Below are 21,562 nucleotides of genomic sequence, written 5' to 3'. Positions count from 1 at the left end.
TATGAGCGGGATCAGCAGAACAAGCCAGTGTCTAGCGCTTTGTGGTACAATCAGTGGCTTCTGGGCTGAATGAGTTCTTTTGCACATTAAGCCATGTTTTCTAAACATTTCATATAAGCTTCCTTTTTTCGGAATATTGTTAGCTTCTCCAGCTAACAGTAAACTTTTCCATTTAAAGGGGCTCTTTCAAAGTTACCGGTCTAGGAAAACAAACCATTAGAAAATGATTGAGAGGCTCTTGGTTTCTTTATATGCCAAAAACAAGCTAAAATACAAGCATTTCCTTTGCTTATATTTCAAGCAGATAAGGCTGTATTCATATATTAATGAATGTTAATCCACCTTTAAATTTTCAGTGGCTCATCCTCAAACTGAAGTGGAATCAGGCTCTGTCATTTCTTTGATTTTATTTATTTTTAAATATATTTTAATTGGAGTATGATTGCTTTACAATGCTGTATTAGTTTAGTTTGGGGATTTTAAACTAGAATAATTAACTTAGCTTTTCTGTGCTTCATTTGATCTTCTATAGTTTTTATATGTTTTTAAACGGGTATAGAAAAGATGTGAAAACTTGGTGCCAGGAAGGCACTTCTTAAAAATGAAGTCTTTTCTCCTTAACCTGGCATTCAGAGACCTTCATCTCAGATCCTGGTCCACCTTTCCAGTCTCTCCTTTGATCACTTCCCCTTCCCTCTTCCTCTCGTCCAAACGCTTTGGAGACAACAAATCTTTAAACTCAAACCTCCATGTGCCATAAACAATTCCATCCACTTACTTCTCTGTCTCCTCTCCACGGGACGTGTCTCTCCCTCTTTTCTTTTTCACTCTCCAAGGTCCACTTAGGTTGTCCAGGACTTCCTCCACTAGGCTGTTAAGCCAGCCAGGGTTCTGTGGTTGCATCACCTTGGAGCACTGGTAGCCTAACACCTGCGTTCACATGTCTGAGCTCATGAGGCTTTTTGGTTGCAAGGAACAAAGCCTGTCTTAGGTAGACTCAGAAAGGTGGCTGTACTGCCAGGATACAGATGGCCCTTAAGAGTCAGGAAGGTCACGGAGATCCAAGAAAGCCCTGATAGACAACAGGAGAGTCAGGAACTAAGCATGAGAGCAAGAAGATTATGATTTTGTCCCTCAGTGTCAGGAGCTCAATCATTTTCAATTTTGTGCTCCATCATTAATGGACTTAAACTTTCTCCCTATTTCTGCCTGTCTGTATTTTCCCATCTGTTTTTGTTTGGACCACTTTCTGACCTCTCTTTCCCTAACAGCCATATCTCCAGAGAGGGGAACTCAGATCAGACCTCAAGCCACCACCAGGCAGAACCTTTGTAACAGGCTTGCTCTGAGGCTGTTGGCCCATCCGTCTTGGGTGGGGTGCTCAACCCACCTGATCACCTGCTGTGAGGAGGGGCATATGGGTGGCTGGAACCTGGTCAGCTACATCTCAGGCAACCAAGAAGTCTGTGCATAGATAGTTATCCTCTGAAGAAACTGTGGGTTGGCGGGAACCTGTAGGTTAATAACCAATCTGTAGAGTCAGAGAACAGAAATGTAGATGTGCCAATGGGCTATCTCAGAATCTCCTGGGACCCTTCTTGAAATACATAACTTGGGGTTTTACTCCAGATCTACTGGGTTAAAATCTCAAGGAAGAAGATTAGAAAACTGTGTACGTTTTGTCTACTATAGGCTTGACATTGTGAGGGAACAGAGAGGTGTAAAGGATGGGAAGGGTCAGACTGAAGACTGGGAAGTCTTGATTCTCTGAATGAATTTGTAAAGAGTGTTAGTGATAAAGAACCCTCCTGCCAATGCAGGAGATGTAAGTGACCCGGGTTCAGTCCCTGGGTCAGGAATATCCCCTGGAGGAGGGCATAGCAATCCACTCCAGTATTCTTGCCTAGAGAATCCCATGGACAGAGGAGCCTGGCGGGCTACAGTCCGTGGGGTCACGAAGAGTCAGACACGACTGCAGTGACTTAGCATGTACACGATGTGCTCTAGTGGCCGTGTGGTTGAAAACACATTTGAAAAAGTGGAAATACTTGGGACTTCCCTGGAGGTCCAGTGGTTAAGACTTCGCCTTCCAAGGCAGGGGGTGTAAGATTGCTAAGACTGAATAGGCATCATGGCCAAAAAACCAAAATGTAAAACAGAAGCAATATTGTAAAAAAAAATGCAATAAAGGCTTTAAAAGTGATCCATATTAGAAAAAAAAAATGGAAGTGCTGAGGTGAGGTAGTTTCCTTCAGGGAAATACAGTGTAAAGAATGTGTGTCCCTGTAATTCCAAAAGTTTACACTTAAGACAATCTGCAAGACCAGCAAGAGCTAATGATAAACCCAAACACCATGAACTTTTTGTGCAGCCTAATACAAAAAGCTGAGAGTTGACTTCCCTTTTTTCCCTTATCCATAACAGATACATTTAGTGAAGTATCATAAGCAACATTAAAAGTAATTTTATCAAATGCTACCTGAATTATCAATAGAATTAAATGTTCAGGAAATAAAGAAATCTTTTGTTTTAATGAGAGAAAGCTAATAAACTATTTTGCAATGTCTTAAAGGAAAAGTTGTTTTATATCCTAAAAATTGGCATCACTATAAGAAATAAGTACATACTTCTGGATATTATAATCTTTATTACAAAACAAATATTTTAGGTTGAGGTAACATTTCAAAGTGTATTAGGCAAAAATCAATTGAATTCTATACACACAATTTTGCTATGTGCAACACAGATAGAGTACTCCAAGAACAGTTTTTCTAGCTTTGCACATAGATTGATCTTAGAAAAAAATTAAGCTGATAGTTGTCTATTTAAAGAGGAATTTCATTTTTCCACCCTCCCCTACCCAGTCCTCCATATCATCACCAGTGGTCAGGGAGGTGGCGCTCATGGGAGTTTCACACACACACATATACACACACAAAAAAAGAAAACATCAAAAAGGGTTAATTAATTGAAAAAGAATTTTTGCTTATCCGAAACACATTACTGTGCCATAATTTGAAAACACTTTCACGAACTAAATGTTTATTCATACAGGATTTTCTATTGCTGATACCAAGGATAAATAGAATTTCTAGCCTTAAATGGAGAAATCCCATGCATCTTTCTGACTCCAGTGTCTTTCCTGCTGTGAAGCCCTCTCTAATTCTTAAGGCAAAGTGTGCCCTTTTCTGTGAATCCATGTGTTTTGTTCATATCTGTGTTAATAGCGCTCACCACACTGGATTGTAATAATTCATGCTTTGTCATATTTGTCCTTTTTTAGCTTTATTTATCCCTCTATAAGCTTCTCAGAGATCAAACCAGTCAATTCTAAAGGAAATCAACCCTGAATATTCATTGGAAGGACTGATGCTGAAGCTGAAACTCCGATAATACTTTGGCCACCTGATGCAGATTGCCACTCATTGGAAAAGACCCTGATGTGGGAAAGATTGAAGGCACAAGGAGAAGGGGGCAACAGAGGATGAGACGGTTAGATGGCATCACTGACTCAATGGACATGAATTTGAGCAAACTCCGGGAGTTAGTAGAGGACAGAGGAGCCTGGCGTGCTGCAGTCCCTGGGTCACAAAGAGATGGACACGACTTAGAGACTGAACAACAACAAAACCTTCTCCTCAGGAGCAAGTGACAAGTCTTTAAGCTTCTTGACCTCTTCCCCACCCAGTGCAGTGCCTGGTACATAGCACAACGTGTGTAACTGTGCGTTAGGTTAATGAGTTAGGAACTATTTCAGCTGTGAAGCAACAATGCGCATCTTTCCTTGCTTCAGTTCTCTCACGGAGGGTGTTCTAGTGACATTTCCCATTTTTGAAACCTCTATGGTTTGATGACATCCTAGACACAAACAAGTATAACATCGAGCATTTCCTTTCAGAAAGAAATGGCCTCAGGCTATTCTTCTGATACAAACGTCAATAAATTACAGTTATGATTTTCCCTAGTCTCCAGCCTCCAGGACGCCTGTCTGTGAGAGGCGCTCAGGCACGCCCATGCTAGTAGCCATCTTGGCAATCATTGTCATCCTGATCTCCGATGGGTTTGTTGTGGTAAGCATCGACTGTTAATTTTCTGCTTTCTACCTCAGTGTTTTTGGCTAGGGCCTCTTCCTCGCTGCTTGACACGCTCTCAGTCGAGTTGCTGTCTTCTTTCGATCTGCTGCTGTCCTGGGAATCGCTACCATCGTCCTCCTCAGACGGGCTCTCCTGGCTCCGGCTCTGGGTCTGGGCGCCCTCCTGGCTGGAACTGTTCTGCTCTTCAGAGGACTCTGGGCTCTCCTCCGAGGACCTGAGGCTCTCGTGGGATTCGCTGTCAGCCTGTTCCTCTGTGGATGTGCTCTCTGAATCGGAGGGCTTATCCAACACGTCCTCCTCACTGGACTCACTGTCTGCCTGATGTTCTCTGGAGTGACTGGTGGCGTTGTCGGGGTTGTCACCCCTGGACTCATGGAGCGCCTCTTCCAGAGATTCGCTACTGTTTTCTTGAGAAGGCAGGTCGCCCTCTTGACTAGACTCGCTGCTGGGGTCTTGGCCATCCTGACTGTCTTCCGGGGAGCGGTTCTCCTCACTCTCTTGTGGAGACTCACTCTTGCCGTGTTCCCTGGATGGGCCGAGGCCGGCTTCTTTGGAGTCGGGGTTTTCGGTGGAGTCACTCATGACTTCCGTCGTGCGGCTGTCGTCAAGCTCCCCTCTGCCATCTTCCTCAGGAAGGCGAGACTTCCGGAAGAACTTCCTGCGGGGATACGCGGCTGCTGGGCTCTCAGGGGAATCCTGGGTGCTTGCCGGCTCCTCGTCGTCCCCTTTCGATTCTCTTGACTCGAGGCCGGCTCCGCTTATTCGGGAGTTGCCCCTCTCGCTCCTGTAGGCGCCCGGGTCATCGCTCTGCATCCCCTCATCGTCGAACTCGGAGCCATCCCCGTGGCTGCTGTCCCCCTCACTGCCGCCTCCCACCCAGTGCTCCTCGCTCTCGCTGTCTGGAGTGGAGTCACCGCCCTCGGGCCTGCTGTTCCCCTCATCCTCACGGTCAAGGTCCCTGCTCTCGCTGGTGGTATCGTGGGCCCCCTCATCCCCTTGTGGGGCGCTGTCTTCCCTGGATCGTGTGGTGTCAGCCGAGTCTTCATCGCTTCCAAGCCTGGAGTCCCCTCCTGATCGTCTCTCTTCGGGTCCTGGGCCACCGTCATCATCCCCAAAGGTGTCGTCTCCACTCTCGTCTTCGTCGTCATCTTTATTATCGCCTTCGCTTCCTCCCCTCCGAGAGAGGCCGCCAGCTGGTCTATGAACGTGTTGCTGACCATCAGGGCCCAGGACCTCCTCGGATTCTGTGCTGTCACTGGGGTCTTCATTTGCCTGGAGTTTGGGGTTAACAGACATGGTCAGTACCCCCAGGAGCTGCTCTAGAGGGTTGTACCTAATGCCCATCTAGACTCTTTTTGTTTTCTTCTTCCTGTATCCCTCATCTAAGCCATGTTCAGTTGTATGGCTCAATAATGTCTCAAACAGGGGACAAAAAGGAAGGAGGGGAAGTTGAAAGTCAAGTCACCCCATTTTCCATAGGCACCATTCACTCAGTGCTGCACAAATCTTTTCAAAATGTTCTCTAGAAATCACATTTATGAAACTCAAATCATATTGTAAGTATGAGTCCTTAAGGGATACTTCCAGAAATTTTTTGTAAATTAAAGAATTGATTTATAATACTCCTCAAATTATTTGGTTTAAAACAGTGAAAGTGAATGTGTTAGTCGCTCAGTTGTGTCTGACTCTTTGCAATACCATGGACTGTAACCCACCAGGTTCCTCTGTCCATGGGATTCTCCAGGCAAGAATTCTGGAGTGGATTGCCATTCCCTTCTCCAGAGTATCTTCCAGACCCAGGAATCAAAACCAGGTCTCCTGCATTGCAGGCAGATTGTTTACCGTCTGAGCCACTAGGGAAGATATAATACTCATCAAATTATTTGGTTTGAAAAAAAATTATTTGGTTTGAAATAGAGGTTTTTTAAAAAAAAATACTGGGTGATTTTGAAATGACTCAGATTTTTTTTTTCAAATCAATTCTGGGGCTGGGGATGGAAATGTATTAGAGGAGGTGAATGAAACCTTTGGCTGAAATGAAAGTATAATATTGCAGTAAGGTATAGATCTCACCAAAACCATATTTATACTGGTTTGCACAGGCAGAGAGTTGCCTATAGAAGGCTCAGCTGAAGGAGTACAACCGGGGTGATATCTGAGTTCTAAGTGTAGCTCAGAGGGATGATCCCCAGAAATAAAACAATTGGATGCTCTACTCAGATAAGGAAGGTCCGTGAGCCTTCATTCATCATGCACTGAAAAAATCTACTCTCTCTCTCTCTACTGCTGCTGTTTAATCACTAAGTTGTATCCGACTGTTTGTGACTCCATGAACTGTATCCTGCCAGGCTACATGGGATTTCCCAGGCAAGAATACTGGAGTCAGTTGCCATTTCCTTCTCCAGTGGATCCTCCTGACCCAGGGATGGAATCCACGTCTCCTGCATTGGCAGGCAGATTCTTTACCACTGAGCCACCTGGGAAGCCCAAGCAACTTGCCCATTTTGTTTTTTTTTCTTTTCCCACCCGACCCTACTCATCAATGTCTGAGTTCTGATCAGGATGATGACACTCTTCCCATCACTAGAATTTACACGAATCTGCTGGAACTGAGCATCCATGTAGCTTTCCTTACCTCAATAGTCTCATATTGCATCCCCCCCAAACTTGCTGTCATCTAAGAGCTCAGAGAACATGGAGATTATCAATCACAGGGTCCCCCAAAAAAGAGCATTTCCCCAATTCTATGCTTATAAATGTATACAATGTTCGTCTGATGAATCTTTAGTCAATATCCTAGGAGAAACCCAGCTCCTAGGATAGCTGGAGCCCAGGAGATTAAGTTTGGTTAACACAACAGGACAGCTAAGAAGGCTATAACTAAATGTCTTAGAAAAATGAAAAGAAGAAAGAGAGGGAGGAGAAAAGGGGGAACAGGGGGGAAAGCATAGTAAAGTGGGAGGGAAGAAAAAAGATGCTAGCAAGTTTTTTATTACAGGGATATAAGCTAAGGGCTTCCCTCATAGCTCTGTTGGTAAAGAATCCACCTGTAATGCAGGAGACCCCAGTTCAATTCCTGGGTCAGGAAGATCCAATGGAGAAGGGATAGGCTACCCACTCCAGTATTCTTGGGTTTCCCTTGTGGTTCAGCTGGTAAAGAATCTGCCTGCAATGCAGGGGACCTGGGTTCAATCAGTGGCTTGGGAAGATCCCCTGGAAAAGGGAAAGACTACCCGCTCTAGTATTCTAGCATGGAGAATTCCATGGGCTGTACAGTCCATGGAGTCACAAAGAGTTGGACACGACTGAGCAACTTTCACTTTCAAGCTAAGTCAGATTTTCTATCTCCCAGGGACACAGATGAGAAACTATTTTTTAAAAAAAAGAAGTCATTACTGAAACAACTGTCCTCTTAAAGTTTCCTCAGGGCAAGAGCTAGTCTCTCCTCTAGCAGTCTAGCAGGATTCTAGGCACAGAGGCAGTCTTCAGGCCCCGAAGGTATCTCACATGAACCGGAATGTTTTTCTCTGCCTGGTCTGAACTGCTCCAATTGTAAAAGCAATATCTGAGATTTATGAGCAAGCTGTTGGCTAACAGAGTTTGTGACTCTCTCTGCGTCTGTGTGTGTGAGTGTGTTCTCTTTAGCTAGGGGAACATTTAGGGCCACAGTGTCTATCATCTGGCCCCAGTGATAAATATGGAATGAAGAGCATGTCTACCTCTGAATTCTCCCACTCTATTTTCCTTCCTATTTTATAAGACTTTTTAGACAGCATAACCAAAGTTTAGAACATCTTATATTTAGAACAGTCACCAGGTAATTTAATCTAACATCATTTCCTTCAACTCCTAAGTAGCCTGGAAAGTTAAGAAAGGTCTGTTTAATTACCTGTTCCTCTGAGCTAAGTTTACTTTCTTCTGATGACTCACTGCTCTCCTAAAAAGAAAAAAAAATGTTGTTGTTTATTTTTCATGTTAGTAATTCCTGAGGAAAGGAAAGAAAACATGGCGTACATCAATCACTTGTGGTTTGGATTTACGACTTTCCAAATGGCCTGAGATGATGAGAAGAGTGTCAAAGTGATTTTATGTGATGTTTATGGCAAAAAATAAATTAGAGTGTTGGGGAGATTGGGAGGGTCATGTACACACTGCTATATTCAAAATGGATAACCAACAAGGACCTACCGCATAGCACATGGAACTCTATTCAATGTTGTATGCCAGTCTGGATAGAAGGCGGGCGGGGGGTAGGGTTGGAGGAGAATGGATACATATATATGTATGGCTGAGACCCTTTGCTGTTCACCTGAAACTACCACAACATTGTTAATCAGCTATACCCAATACAAAATAAAAAGTTTAAAGTTTGAATGAATAAATGAGATAGTTACCAAAGGTGGTGTTGGTGTCTGAGCCAAATGACTCTGTAACAAAGGAAGGAAAACAAGTTACTCCTTCACAGGTGGATCATATCATTGCAAACATTCATAATAATTTTAGATTTTTTAGCTTATTGATAGATATTTTATATTTACATGAGTATTAATGAAATTTTATAATGAAATGGCTAAAAAAAATGAATGAATGTGAGAAGACCAATGGCATAAAAAGGTCTTGTATATAGAATAACTTAGAAGATTTTCATATTTCCCATAGTTAGAGAAAAATAAAATTTCTTTGAAGAAAAATACACAACCCAGAAAAAATATAAGATAGAAAAAATAGCATTGGAATTCATAAACCCAGATTTAAAGTGTCAATTCGCTCCTTGGCTTGTGTTTAGCCCTGAAAACTGTCTTGAGGGTAGTACTGAAATTCATGTGTTTCAGGAAACACTTAGGTCTTCAGTTAAGTTCAGTTCAGTCGCTCAGTAGTGTCTGACTCTTTGCGACCCCATGAATCACAGCACGCCAGGCCTCCCGGTCCATCACCAACTACCGGAGTTCACTCAGACTCAAGTCCATCGAGTCAGTGATGCCATCCAGCCATCACATCCTCTGTCGTCCCCTTCTCCTCCTGCCCCTAATCCCTCCCAGCATCAGAGTCTCTTCCAATGAGTCAACTCTTCGCATGAGGTGGCCAAAGTACTGGAGTTTCAGCTTTAGCATCATTCCTTCCAAAGAAATCCCAGAGTTAATCTCCTTCAGAATGGACTGGTTGGATCTCCTTGCAGTCCAAGGGACTCTCAAGAGTCTTCTCCAACACCACAGTTCAAAAGCATCAATTCTTTGGTGCTCAGCCTTCTTCACAGTCCAACTCTCACATCCATACATGACCACAGAAAAAACCATAGGTCTATGGCTGGACAATTCACTTCACCTCTGTGATGTCCGTTTCTTATTCCTAAATTTAGAATAAATTTAGTGGTTGCTAATAGCAACCACTTTGCTTATTGCCCATGGTTGCTGTGAGGAGGAATTTGGCTAATGTTTATGAAAGCCTCTTGAGAACCATTCAGTATGATATAACCTGAAGAAATGATCCATTTTGAGAACATTCAAAAGGATTATAAATATCCTTTATAAAACTGAGTAGTGGACAAAACTGAATAGAAAAAAGTCACCTGTCTTGAGTCATGTAAGATCACCCAAATTGCAAAATGCTGCATTTGAAAATTAATCAGTCATAGTTCTGATTTATTTTACTTTCTTTAATCTTCTAGGGGCTCTAAGAACGCCTGCACCATCTCTGGTGCCCTCTCCCCGCCTACTCTCCCCCTCCCCCTTGAGCAGGACAAAAGTCCCTAATCCCATGTGGCCCAAAGCGGCTGAGTGATGGGTGTGCAGACCCAAGGTACCAAGGAGAGCAGAAAGGAGCTGCTGGAAGCGCATCTTCAGCAACCATGGCAGACTCTACTCCAGTCCCTTAAAGGGTAGAAGGGAGCCAGACATTGCTATTTTTCCCATGCTAAGGTTAGACCTGAGACTACGCATGTTTGTGGTACTCTGGCTAAACGAACGGATCCACAGCAGCTGCTTTTAAACTAACCAGCCCAAGGACACCCCTGGTGAAAGTTCATGTAAGAAATTTTGCAGTGCCTATTCCAGCCTCAAGCAGGGGCAGGAGCCTGTCTCAGGCCTTTGACATTACCTGGCCAGCACTAATAGCATTGTTTCCTGTGCTCTGTCACTCAGTCATGTCCAACTCTCTGTGAGTCGGACCATAGCCAGACTGTAGCCTGGACTGTATGGACTATAGTAGCCTGCCAGGCTCCTCTGCCCATGGGGATTCTCCAGTATTCTCAAGAATACTGAAGCGGGTTGCCACGCCCACCTCAAGTGGATCTTCCCAGTCCAGGGATCGAACCCAGGTCTCCTGCATTGCCCGCAGATTCTTTACTGTCTGAGTCAGCAGGAAAGCCCTAGCATTATGCCCTAGCTGTGTCAAACCTGGCAGGCTATATAGTCCATGGAGTCTCAAAGAGTCAGACACAACTTAGTAACTAAACAACTAGCTGGAGCATATGTAAAAGCCAGCAGGGAATAGGTAATGAAAAACATTCTGATTTAGGTTAAGATTTTAACCCTCACATGTACAATCAGGCCTTCATATGCATGAGTTTCACATCCACACATTAAACCAGCCTCAGATCAAAAATAGTAGGGAAAAAAGAAAGGTGGGAAGGAAGGAAGGGAAGAAAGAAAGAAAAAAAAGAGAAACTTCCAGAAAGTTCCCAAAGGCAAAATGTACTTGCTGCACTCCAGCAACTATTTGCATGGCATCTTATTAGGTATTATAGGTAATCTAAAGATGATTTAAAGTATACATGAAGATGTGCACAGGTTATATGAAAATACTATGCAATTTTATATAAGCATTGATCATCCATGGATCTTGGTATCCACAGAGGTCCCAGAACTAAACCCCTTATGGATATGGAGTGACAACTGTAGCTCCAATTTTGAAAAGCTGCTGACTTCCTAGACTTGGTTCCTTTCCAAGAAGGGTATAACACTCAGTAAAAATACAGATTCTGGGGCCAGGGTGACCTGGGTTCAAAGTCTGGCGTGAACACTAATTAACCATATTACCTAGATAGACTGGGTTATTTTCTGTGTCTCAGAGTTCTCATTTGTAAAATAAGAACAAAATACAATACCTAATTCATTGGGGATACTGTGAAGATTCAAAAAGTTAACACAAGCAAAACAAAGAACTGTGTCTGGCAATGGCTCGAGTTACTGAACATTAACTCAAGATTAGCTGTCGTTCCAAAGACTCTAGTGTTCTCTCATTCTTCCTTCTCTCCCCCCCCACCTTCCAGGACTTGACCTCCTAACCTCTTGTCTACCAGACATCTGATAAAATAGATCTATAGTCCTAATATTTCAAGGACAGATTTGGTCCGTTGTCAACCATCCCCTTGCACTACCACACAGACCAATCATGAAAATAAAGCTAAAGGAAAAAAATGCTTCCTCACCAAATTACACTATTAAGTTGAAGTCAAAGCATTATATGAACTACATTTTCTTATAAGAACTAGAAATCATAGCCCTTACCCTCTATATCTCAGGTTACTGATGTGTTCATTAAAATCATTAGTAGTTTCAACATTTCCAGTGAAGCCAATTTGGTTATACTAATAACATACTAAAATAAAAATATTTCCAAAAATCTTATTTCTACTCACCTTCCATTCTTCAGAGCTCTTGGATTCAGTATTTTGATACCTGGCTACCTAGAAAATTTGGTACACATGGTCAGTCTCCAGAAATTTCCAAGGTAGCAGGTGTTAATATATCTCATAGTTAGAAGGAGTAGTCGTCAAATTTTAGCATGAATAAGAATCACCCGGAGGCCTTGCTGAAACACAAACTGCCGTGTCCCATCCCCAGAGAGTCTGGTTCTGTAGGTCTGAGTTAGGACCTGAGAATTTACATTTCTAACAAGGTCCTAGTTGATCCTGACGCAGCTGGTCTGGGGATAACATTTTGAAAACCATGGCTTACAAGGATGAAAATGAGCATCTCGCTATATGAATGCCATCTGAGCAGAATAAGGAATAAACTGGATGATACTTTAAAGAAAGGATCTTTCTAGGAATTTACTATTGTCATCTGACTGGAACATGCACAACCACTTTAGCTTATAGTAAATGACATGTGCAGTTTTAGATACAAAGTTTTCTTTTTCATACATCCCTCTCCTGATACTTACTGGCAGAGCACAGGAAAGTCCCCACAGGAACATAAGCAGGATGGTGGTCTTCATAGCCGTGGGTGTCACTCCTACCTGTGATGAAAGACAGAAGATGATTTTCTTCACACCAAAGAAATATAACAGCTTCAACTTTTAACACTTTTGATGAACATTTAGATGAGTTTTTTTTTTAACCTGATGAATGGATAAATAAAATGCACTATATCCATACAATGGAATATTATTCAGCAATAAAGAGGAGTGAAGTATTGATGCATGCTTCAAAGTAGAGGAATGTTGCAAACATTATATTGGGTGAAAGAAGCCAGGCACCAAATATCATATACTGTATGATTCCATTCATAGGAAAGGTCCATTGAAGGCAAATCTATAGAGACAGAAAGTAAGTGTTTGCCCAGGGCTAGAGCAACTAAGCACAACACAGCACAGGACATCAGGGCTTCCCTCCTGGGTCAGCAGGTAAAGAACCTTCCTGCAATGCAGGAGACAAAGGAGATGTGGGTTCAGTCTCTGGGTGTGGAAGATCCCCTGGAGAAGGAAAATGACAGCCCACTTCAGTATTCTTGCCTGAAAATCCCAGGGACAGAGGAGCCTGGCCAGCTACAGTCCAAAGAGTCACAAAGAGTCAGATATGACTGAGTAACTGGGCACTAAAGAGAAGATGAGAGGTTGGAGTGACAGCTAATGGGTGAATTTTGGACATAATGAAATGTTCTAAAATTGATTTTGGTGAAGGTTGTTAAACTCTGTGAGTATACAAAAAGATTAATGGTATATATACTTCAACGGATGAAGTATATGTGTGAATTATTAGGTTTATTAGCAATTTTTTTAGAAAACTTCACTCCCAAGAGATAAATTGAAAACTTTTCAAAGAGAAGCTCTATAAATACTTCCTAACTAATACATAAGCTATGATAAATGAAGGAAAAGTAAGGAAAGAGCAATAGAGAAATTTCTGATCTTTCAGTTTGATACTGATTGTGCAGCCCAGTGTGTCAGAACAGACTGGCAAATATCATCCCACCAAAAAACTACATTATTGATACCACTGACAGATGTGGGTATTTGTCTTCACATACATGCACACACACACACCCAGAGATCCTCAGTCATTTTTATAATCTCATGAAAGTGAAAATGAAGTCGTGTCCGACTCTTTGCAATCCCATGGAGTGTAGCCTACCAGCCTCCTCTGTCCATGGGATTTTCCAGGCAATAGTACTGGAGTGGATTGTCATTTCCTTCTCCAGGGGATCTTCCCGACCCAGGGATCGAACTCGGGTCTACAGCATTGTAGACAGCCGCTTTACCATCTGAGCCACCAGGGAAGTCCTTATAATCTCATAATAACATCTAAACAACTTGATTGGTTTTGCATTTTTTTCTTCATCTGCAAGAAACTCATTATGGTAGCCTTTGTATTATGGCTCCAGAGAGTGTTCCAGATCCACTCTGCTCCTTTTAGTCATACATTATACATGATTATGCTAAATTTTTTCAGCGTCATTCACAGTACCGAAAGATCCAGGGAAGATTAGAGGTTTGAGATACACTTGTGAATCACACTGAGAGAAACCTGCCAAATCAAACTGTATTTTCCTGGAGGGTGGCTTCATTTCACACCTCAAGAACTGGTGGTTTGGAAAACAGTTTGTTCTATATCTAAAAATAAATGTCCTCAATGCTAATGTAAAAAGTTATTCGAGTGATTTAAAAGGAAAATAATTTGCCTGGCACTCATGAGCCCTGGGGCTGCCCTAACAGATGGACATCCAAATACTGTTTGGAAAGTCCTGCAGGCTGATTTCAGACTTCACTTCCACTCATTTGTGTCTTTAAATGTTAAATATATACTATGCTGGTGACAAAAGATCTAAGCCAGGCACTTCCCTGGCAGTCCAGTGGTTAAGACTTTGTACTTCCAATGCAAGGGGTGCAGGTTCGAACCCTAGTCAGGGAACTAAGATCCCACATGCCACACAGCCAAGACCAAAAAAAAAAAAAAATTATCTAAGACAAGGATCCCCAGGCTTGGCTATATATAAGTATCACCTGGGGAGATTTAAAGCAATCAGACAGTCACTCAGTCACGTCCAACTCCATGGACTCGAGTCTGGCAGGACTGATATGAAGTATGGTGAATTAGGATGAAGACAATTTTCCAGGTAAGAGAGTGGGTTACCATTTCCTCTTCCAGGAGATCTTCCCAACCCAGGGATCGAACCCGTATCTCTTGCATCTCCTGCATTGGCAAGCGGATTCTTTACCACCAGCAATACCAGCGCACTAATTGCACTACAGGGTTATAAATCTGTCCGCTGAGGGTGGAAACAAGCATGGGTTTGTTTTTAAGATGTTCCAAGTGACTTCAACCTCTGATCCCAGAAATAACTGTACCTTGCTCAATAATGACTAAATACACTGAATAATGCCTGAAACATTGGGCTCAAGAAGTCATCTAGTCTAATTTGTTTAAATTTATTCAGGAAAACAAAAGAAATCCTAAGATAAGGAGACTGAGAAGGTACCTACCTCACTTCTACAATTCTACACCCAAATGGTCCAACAGAGCCACTCATCCCTCATCTTGAGCATATTCTTCATCAACCTCACTATGTTTTGTGTTATTTTCTTCATCCTAATTCACCATACTTCATATCAGTCCATGTGCTTTAATATTATTTTGATTCCTTTTTCAAATCCTTCACCTAATATCAACAATATGAAAATGTTCAACTGCCCCTAAAACAAGCCTAATTCAACTTTTGAAGGAAACCCAGAATATCTCATCCCAAAATATGCCTCTGGCACAAAAATTCTGTTGAGCTGAAGGCACTTAAGAAAGAGCAGATGCCAGAAGGGTGCTCTGATCCTCCTTTTCCTACCTGGAAGCAGGAGATAAATCTCATGTGAAAGCTGCCCCCTGTCCCAGGGGAAGGGAAGACAGTCTCTTTAGCAGAGATGGAGGCAAGGCTGAGGGATTCTGCACAAACAGACCTTGTCAAACTAACCTGACCTTCCTGGGGACTTCTCCACAAGCTACTGGCCCTAGCTCAGATCCCCTAGGTCTTGTCAGTTCTTCACAAATGTATTGTGTCTTTGCCTAAAAGTTGTAAAAGCTTCTGTTCCAGTCACTTCAGGTCCTCATTCTCTTGGGAAGGCACCTGTGTGAATGTGGAAATTTTAATAAAACTGGTAGGCTCTTCTCCTGCCATTCTGTCTTCTGCCAGTTTAATTTTTAGGCCCAGTCAGAGACCCTAAGAAAGTAGAGGAAAGCTTTTCTTCCCTTACACTTTAGTTTCCACAATCAAAACATCTTTTAAGTTCTTTGGTTCATTTCTTTAAAAAAAAAAAAAAGTCTTTATTGAATTTGTTACAATACTGCTTCTTTTGTTGTTGTTGTTTTTTATGTTTGGTGTTTTTGACCCCAAGGCATGTGGGATCTTAACTCCCCAACCAGGGATTGAACCCTCACCTGATGCACTGGAAGGCAAAGTCTTAACCACTGGACCACGAGGGAAGTCCTTTAGGTTCATTTCATAAGGAAAGTTTCTGCTGAATACAATGCTTTCAAAATAACTCTGTGCCAATGGTGTGGGCTTCATAGGTCTAATGGCTCACCATTTTAATTTTCAAAGTGAAATCTGAATACAGTAACAACTCCATGGTACTCTGAAAGCCAGTAAATATTCCAGTCTTGATAAAAGGCCAACAAATATTGAGTTCTCCTCTTGTATTTTCTTTTGTTTCTCTCTAATCTAAATAACAAAACAATGAAGCAGTGCTCTAACACTAATGAATATTGTGTGTTTTACGAAGGAAGGGCATGCTTCTAGTGTTCAGTTTTGCAGGGATGGAATATTATGAAATGCAAGGAAGATGCAGCAACTTGCTCATGCTTCTAGAAATACCATTTAGCACCCTGACTCAAAGTCATAATTTTCCAAGTGGAAGTCTGGTAAGCTAAAATAAAATACACCCTGGGTCCTGAGAGAGCTGATCCTGCCTCCCATAGAATATAGTCTGCCATCAAGCATTAAAGTCAGAGCTTAAACCCTATGCTAGGTTTTCAATGAGTGTGTTTGATAAAAATAATCATACGTGTGTGAAGTATATTCCAGACGAGAGCTCCAAACTCATAAACTTTTTTACCAACCACCCCAAAAGTGTAGACGCAGATATGCAGTAGCCCTATTCTGGGTAATAAATGAGCAAAAAATCTACAAGCGTGAAAGATGAACCCAGAAACCCAAGTTCTTCTTTAGTGATTGGTAAGTGTCACTTTTACATTGCACCTGCTGTCATTCTACAATGAGAACACATAACAAAAGGAAATCCATAACCTCAAGATTGCCGGGAGAAATATCAATAACCTCAAATATGTAGATGACACCACACTTATGGCAGAAGGCAAAGAACTAAAGAACATCTTGATGAAAGTGAAAGAGGAGAGTGAAAAAGTTGGCTTAAAACTCAACAATCAGAAAACTAAGATCATGGCATCTGGTCCCATCACTCCATGGCAAATAGATCAGGAATCAATGGAAACAGTGACAGACTTTATTTTGGGGGGCTCCAAAATCACTGCAGATGGTGACTGTAGCCATGAAATTAAAAGATCCTTGCTCCTTGAAAGAAAAACTATGACCAACTAGACAACGTAGTAAAAAGCAGAGACATTACTTTGCCAACAAATGTCCATCTAGTCAAAGGTATGGTTTTTCCAGTAATCATGTACGGATGTGAGAGTTGGACTATAAAGAAAGCTGAGTGCTGAATAATTGATGCTTTTGAACTGTGGTGTTGGAGAAGACTCTTGAAAGTCCCTTGGACTGCAAGGAGATCCAACCAGTTATCCTGAAGGAAATCAGTCCTGAATATTTATTGGAAGTCTTCCCTGGTGGCTCAGAGGTTAAAGCGTCTGCCTCCAATGCGGGAGACCTGGGTTCAATCCCTGGGTAGGGAAAATCCCCTGGAGAAGGAAATGGCAACCCATTCCAGTATTCTTGCCTGGAGAATCCCATGGACGGAGGAGCCTGGTAGACTACAGTCCACAGGGTCGCAAAGAGTCAGACTCGACTGAGCGACTTCACCATCACCACCATTTATTGGAAGGACTGATGCTGAAGCAGAAACTCCAATACTTTGGCCACCTGACATGAAGAACTGACTCATTGGGAAAGACTCTGATGTTGGAAAAGATTGAAGGCAGGAGGAGAAGGGGACGACAGAGGATGAGATGGTTGAATGGCATCACTGACTCTACGGACACGAGTTTGAGTAACTCTGGGAATTGGTAATGGACAGGGAAGCCTGGCGTGCTGCAGTCCATAGGGTTGCAAAGAGTCGGATATGACTTAGTGACTGAACTGACAACCTCAATTTGAGTTCCACTTGTTTGGAAATGTGTGTTTTAGAGGCTTTTAACCTTTACCAGTTTTTTTCCCAGAGTTGAGAAGATCCAAAATATTCAGGATCTGGAGAAGGGTATTTCAATCTCTTTCCCCTCTGGCCGCCCTCAAGTAGTGCAGAATTTCTAGAATTTCCTCGAAGTTAATATTCATGTGTATATATTTTCTTTTATGTAAACTAAAATGAAAGAGGCTGAAGGAAGGAAATCAAAACTTGAAAAATTATAGGCTCAATATATCATGCTTACTTTCCTTATGTTTGGCTTAATGTTGTCTTCCTTAATAAGACTAATGAACAATATATCCACTTATTAGCAGTCAATAAATATCTATTGAGAACATTCTATGAGCTAGGCACTGTTCTAGATACTCGAGTATACAGCAGTGTGTTGAGCTGGTTTTACAAAAGCAAAATTACCCAGAGCCCAACTAATCAGAAGCCCCATTAGCTAGAATTTGTTTTGTTACTACTCTTTGAAAATAAAGTGCATTGTGACCAGGACATGAATTCTATTAGAAATTCAGAAAACCAACCAAGTAAATCAATAAAAATTCCAGTCATTCCAACTGTAGTTGTCTTGAGGTCAGTTATAAGCATCCCTTTGTTAGATGCTTTCAACCACAGTACAGTAACTCCTAGGTGTTGCCAAATTAAATATAAATGTGAAAGGCCTCTTAGCATCTGAGACACATTGGTCCACATTACCATTCAGGAAGAGGGGGGAGGTTCTAACAGATAAATGGCCATTAGAAAATTGTTTGCTTGTTTACTTATTTTAACCGACCAGAACAAAGTATTGGGTTGGCCAAAAATTTCATTCCAGTTTTTCATAACAACCCATGGGAAAATCCAAATGAAACTTTTGGCCAACCTGATAGCATAGTCTACTTGGTCCTCAGTTAAACAGAAAGTCTGGGTCACCAGACACTATCACTCCTGAAGAAGACAAGTACTTGATGTGTTGCTATTACACATGGGATCTTCAAGACATCATGCCGAAAAGCATTGCCTGACCACAGCTCCCACTGTATGTTATGGAAGACAGACACTTCTGATAAAGATTAAATAAGGAGATAAATGCAAAAAAATATAAGTACAGATGGACAGGAGTATACTGCTGTCCTCTACACTAAGAAAGGTTTTTTAAAAGACAGTTATATTCTACATTTATTGAATTCTGATGGTGTGTAAGACATCATCTTAACATGAATACGCAGCTAAACAACAGAAGAACATTTATTGAACTCAGATAGCGTGTAAGACATCACTCTTCCATGAATATCCAGCTTAACAACAGAAAAGCAGTGTAAGTAACACACCCTTGGTTTATTTCAGTGGTCTTAGCATCTCCTTTCAGCTACTCAATTCATAATGAATATTATTGGATGAACACCATCATATGATTTTCAATTTAAAAGACCATATTTTGAAAGTTCTGCCAGTCTAGTTTAGATTCTTTTATGTCTTGTGGGCCATGAACATAACTATACCCATAAAACCTAAATGTAAAAGCTTTATTTGTTTTGCTAATTAAAGCCAAACTTCAAAATGACCTTCCATCTGCCTCTTGATAAATAAACTTTCCCTTTCAGAAGTACCATGCAGAGATCTAATTAAAGTATTACTGAGAAAAGCACCTGTCTCTATTGACAACGTGTCATTTTAATACCGCTGTTTACTGGCATAAACAACAAAGGTACAAATGGAATCATTTTTTACCCAAGGCACTGTTCTCCCCATCTTTCTCTGTATGGCATAACGCTTCTCAACGTGTACATATACTTAATATTTTCCAAACAACACAGCAGAAGTCATTTTTTAGAATTTAGGAATGAAAATATCTTACCCTCTTCAATTAACAAAGACTTTTCCCCCAAAGGCTCAACAATCAGGCTGAAGTTCTCGAAGAAGAAATCTGTGACAATGAAGCCTCTCTTGGATTGAGGTTCTGAACACTTCTCTGATGGTGCAGGAATTTAAACACTGCTTCAGCTCTTTACAGCCAATCAACTTTGGGCTGGGGGTGACTGACATCACAAGGTGTGACCGGGACTTCAGTACACCCACACTTCCTCCAGCTTGCAGAAGCAGATTTGCCCTAAAAAGCTCTTGTGGTTCCCAAATGACTAGACTAGTTTCCATTAAATTGAAGATCTTCCTAAAGCTTTATTTTGCTTTCTAAATATATGTCATTCACATCCCTGCAGGCTTATATGAGCATTATAAACAATGACAATGTCTTCCACCCACTGGCAGATCCCAGCAGACCCAAGGATGGGAAAAGGAGAGTCAAGAAGTGGTTAGAACGTTTCCTGTTAATGCTGGTGACTCTATGCATCTTGGCTTGTACATGAAGAATCTACTAAAATACTAGACTTGCCTAAATTGTTGGTGTTGAGAAGATGGGCTTTTTTCTCACTGTTTTCATCGTTTAACAATCTCCACCACTTATCCCCTTTTCCGCTCATGTCCCTACCCCCAAATACACGTGGATGCATGCTTGATCGCTCACTCATGTCTGACTCTTTATTGCGACCCTATGAACTGCACGCCATCAGGCTCCTCTGTCCATGGATTTCCCAGGCAAGAATACTAGAATGGGTTGCTGTTTCCTCCACCAGGGTGTCTTCCCAACCCAGGGATTGAACTCACATCTCCTATGTCTCCTGCACTCGCAGAGAGATGCTTTACCACTGAGCCACCTGGGAAGCCCTCTCTTATAGACACAAAGATCCAAAATTCTTACTAATATAGCACAATATCCCCTTACAGAATTCTGTGGTGACTGGAAATTTTAAGCACCACCCTAAGGATCTTGCATTTTTAATTGAAAATAACTTAAATCCAGTACTTCATTACTCCTCCCAATTGCCTGCCACATTTTTATTTTAATGCTGGTGACTCTGAAATCAGAATTGGGTTAAAAGAAAGACTAGTGGTATAGCATCCAGGGAAGCCAATTTCCAAGGAACTTTCTGCCGTCCCTAAATATGTAATGAAGTGAATATAATGGTACTTAGCGGGACTCTTCAGGGAATGTGCTGAAGGTTGTATAGGCAGCTGAAAGTGAGGTGGGCACCTCCCAAGGAGCATACTCAAGGAACATTAGAAAGACCACTGAACAAATATCTAAAGAATGTAAGTTTTCAGGACTCCCTGTTGGTCCAGTGGCTAAGACTTGGTGCTCCCAATGCAGGGAACCCAGGTTCAATCCCTGGTCAGGGAACTAGAGCTCTCAAATCATATCAAATTCATGGATGTTTCACTGTGAACTGCCAAGAGGTTGGGGGCATAAATGAGGATAGGAGAGTCTATTTTCACACAGGGCTGATTAAAAGTTCATAGGCGGAAGCTATAAATTCCCAATGTTCTGTTCCGGTTCTGAATTATACTCCCTGGTGGTTTCATAGGTCTTGACTGAGGTCTGTCCTAGTAGAACCTTATAATCTTATGTCAGAGTGGATTCTGGGAAATTTTTTGCAAAGGGTGTTACTGGACGTTGTTTTGGGATCTCCAAATTCCTGCATAAAAGCAGACAGAGCAACTAGATAACCAAACTGAAAACCATAGACTACATGTACAATAAAAGTAATTTTTTTAGTTCTATTGCTGCAAGAGGAGCCACTGAAATGAGAAGCCTGCACATGGCAACTAGAAAGTAGCCCCTACTGGCTGTAACTAGGGAGAAAACCCACACACACCAATGACAACCCAGCACTGCCAAAAATAAAAATAAATAAAATTGAAAAATTGAAAAACCCACTTCATCTTGTATTTTAATGCATATATGTAGAATCTATAAAGATGGTACTGATGAACCTATTTGCAGGCAGCAGTGGAGATGCAGAAAAAGAGAACAGACTTATAGACACGGGGTGGTGTGGAGG

At 41.8% G+C, this 21,562-nt stretch overlaps 1 protein-coding gene across 1 annotated transcript; it reads right to left on the bottom strand.

Moving 5' to 3' along the window:
- Nucleotides 1-2,630: 2,630 nt before the first annotated feature.
- On the bottom strand, nucleotides 2,631-19,625 carry DMP1 (dentin matrix acidic phosphoprotein 1). Its single transcript, XM_040237296.1, has 6 exons — nucleotides 19,522-19,625; nucleotides 12,258-12,332; nucleotides 11,731-11,778; nucleotides 8,489-8,521; nucleotides 7,984-8,031; nucleotides 2,631-5,366 (listed from the first exon to the last, which is right to left on the bottom strand). The coding sequence occupies exons 2-6, from the start codon at nucleotides 12,309-12,311 to the stop codon at nucleotides 4,017-4,019; spliced, it is 1,533 nt and encodes a 510-aa protein (XP_040093230.1). The 5' UTR covers nucleotides 12,312-12,332; nucleotides 19,522-19,625; the 3' UTR covers nucleotides 2,631-4,016.
- Nucleotides 19,626-21,562: the final 1,937 nt, after the last annotated feature.

The sequence above is a fragment of the Oryx dammah genome, unplaced genomic scaffold (genome assembly GCF_014754425.2).
Source record: "Oryx dammah isolate SB20612 unplaced genomic scaffold, SCBI_Odam_1.1 HiC_scaffold_3, whole genome shotgun sequence".
In the NCBI taxonomy this organism is placed as follows: Eukaryota; Metazoa; Chordata; class Mammalia; order Artiodactyla; family Bovidae; genus Oryx; species Oryx dammah.
This window is presented reverse-complemented; position numbering and strand designations above follow the sequence as displayed.

What these genes read in the sequence shown, in the direction of transcription:
- DMP1 (XM_040237296.1), bottom strand. Translation starts at nt 12,311, where the DNA reads ATGAAGACCACCATCCTGCTTATGTTCCTGTGGGGACTTTCCTGTGCT. An exon ending in AGAGCTCTGAAGAATGGAAG is followed by an intron (nt 8,522 to 11,730) that starts GTGAGTAGAAAT and finishes CCTTTGTTACAG; the next exon opens with AGTCATTTGGCTCAGACACC. An exon ending in AGACACCAACACCACCTTTG is followed by an intron (nt 8,032 to 8,488) that starts GTAACTATCTCA and finishes TTTTCTTTTTAG; the next exon opens with GAGAGCAGTGAGTCATCAGA.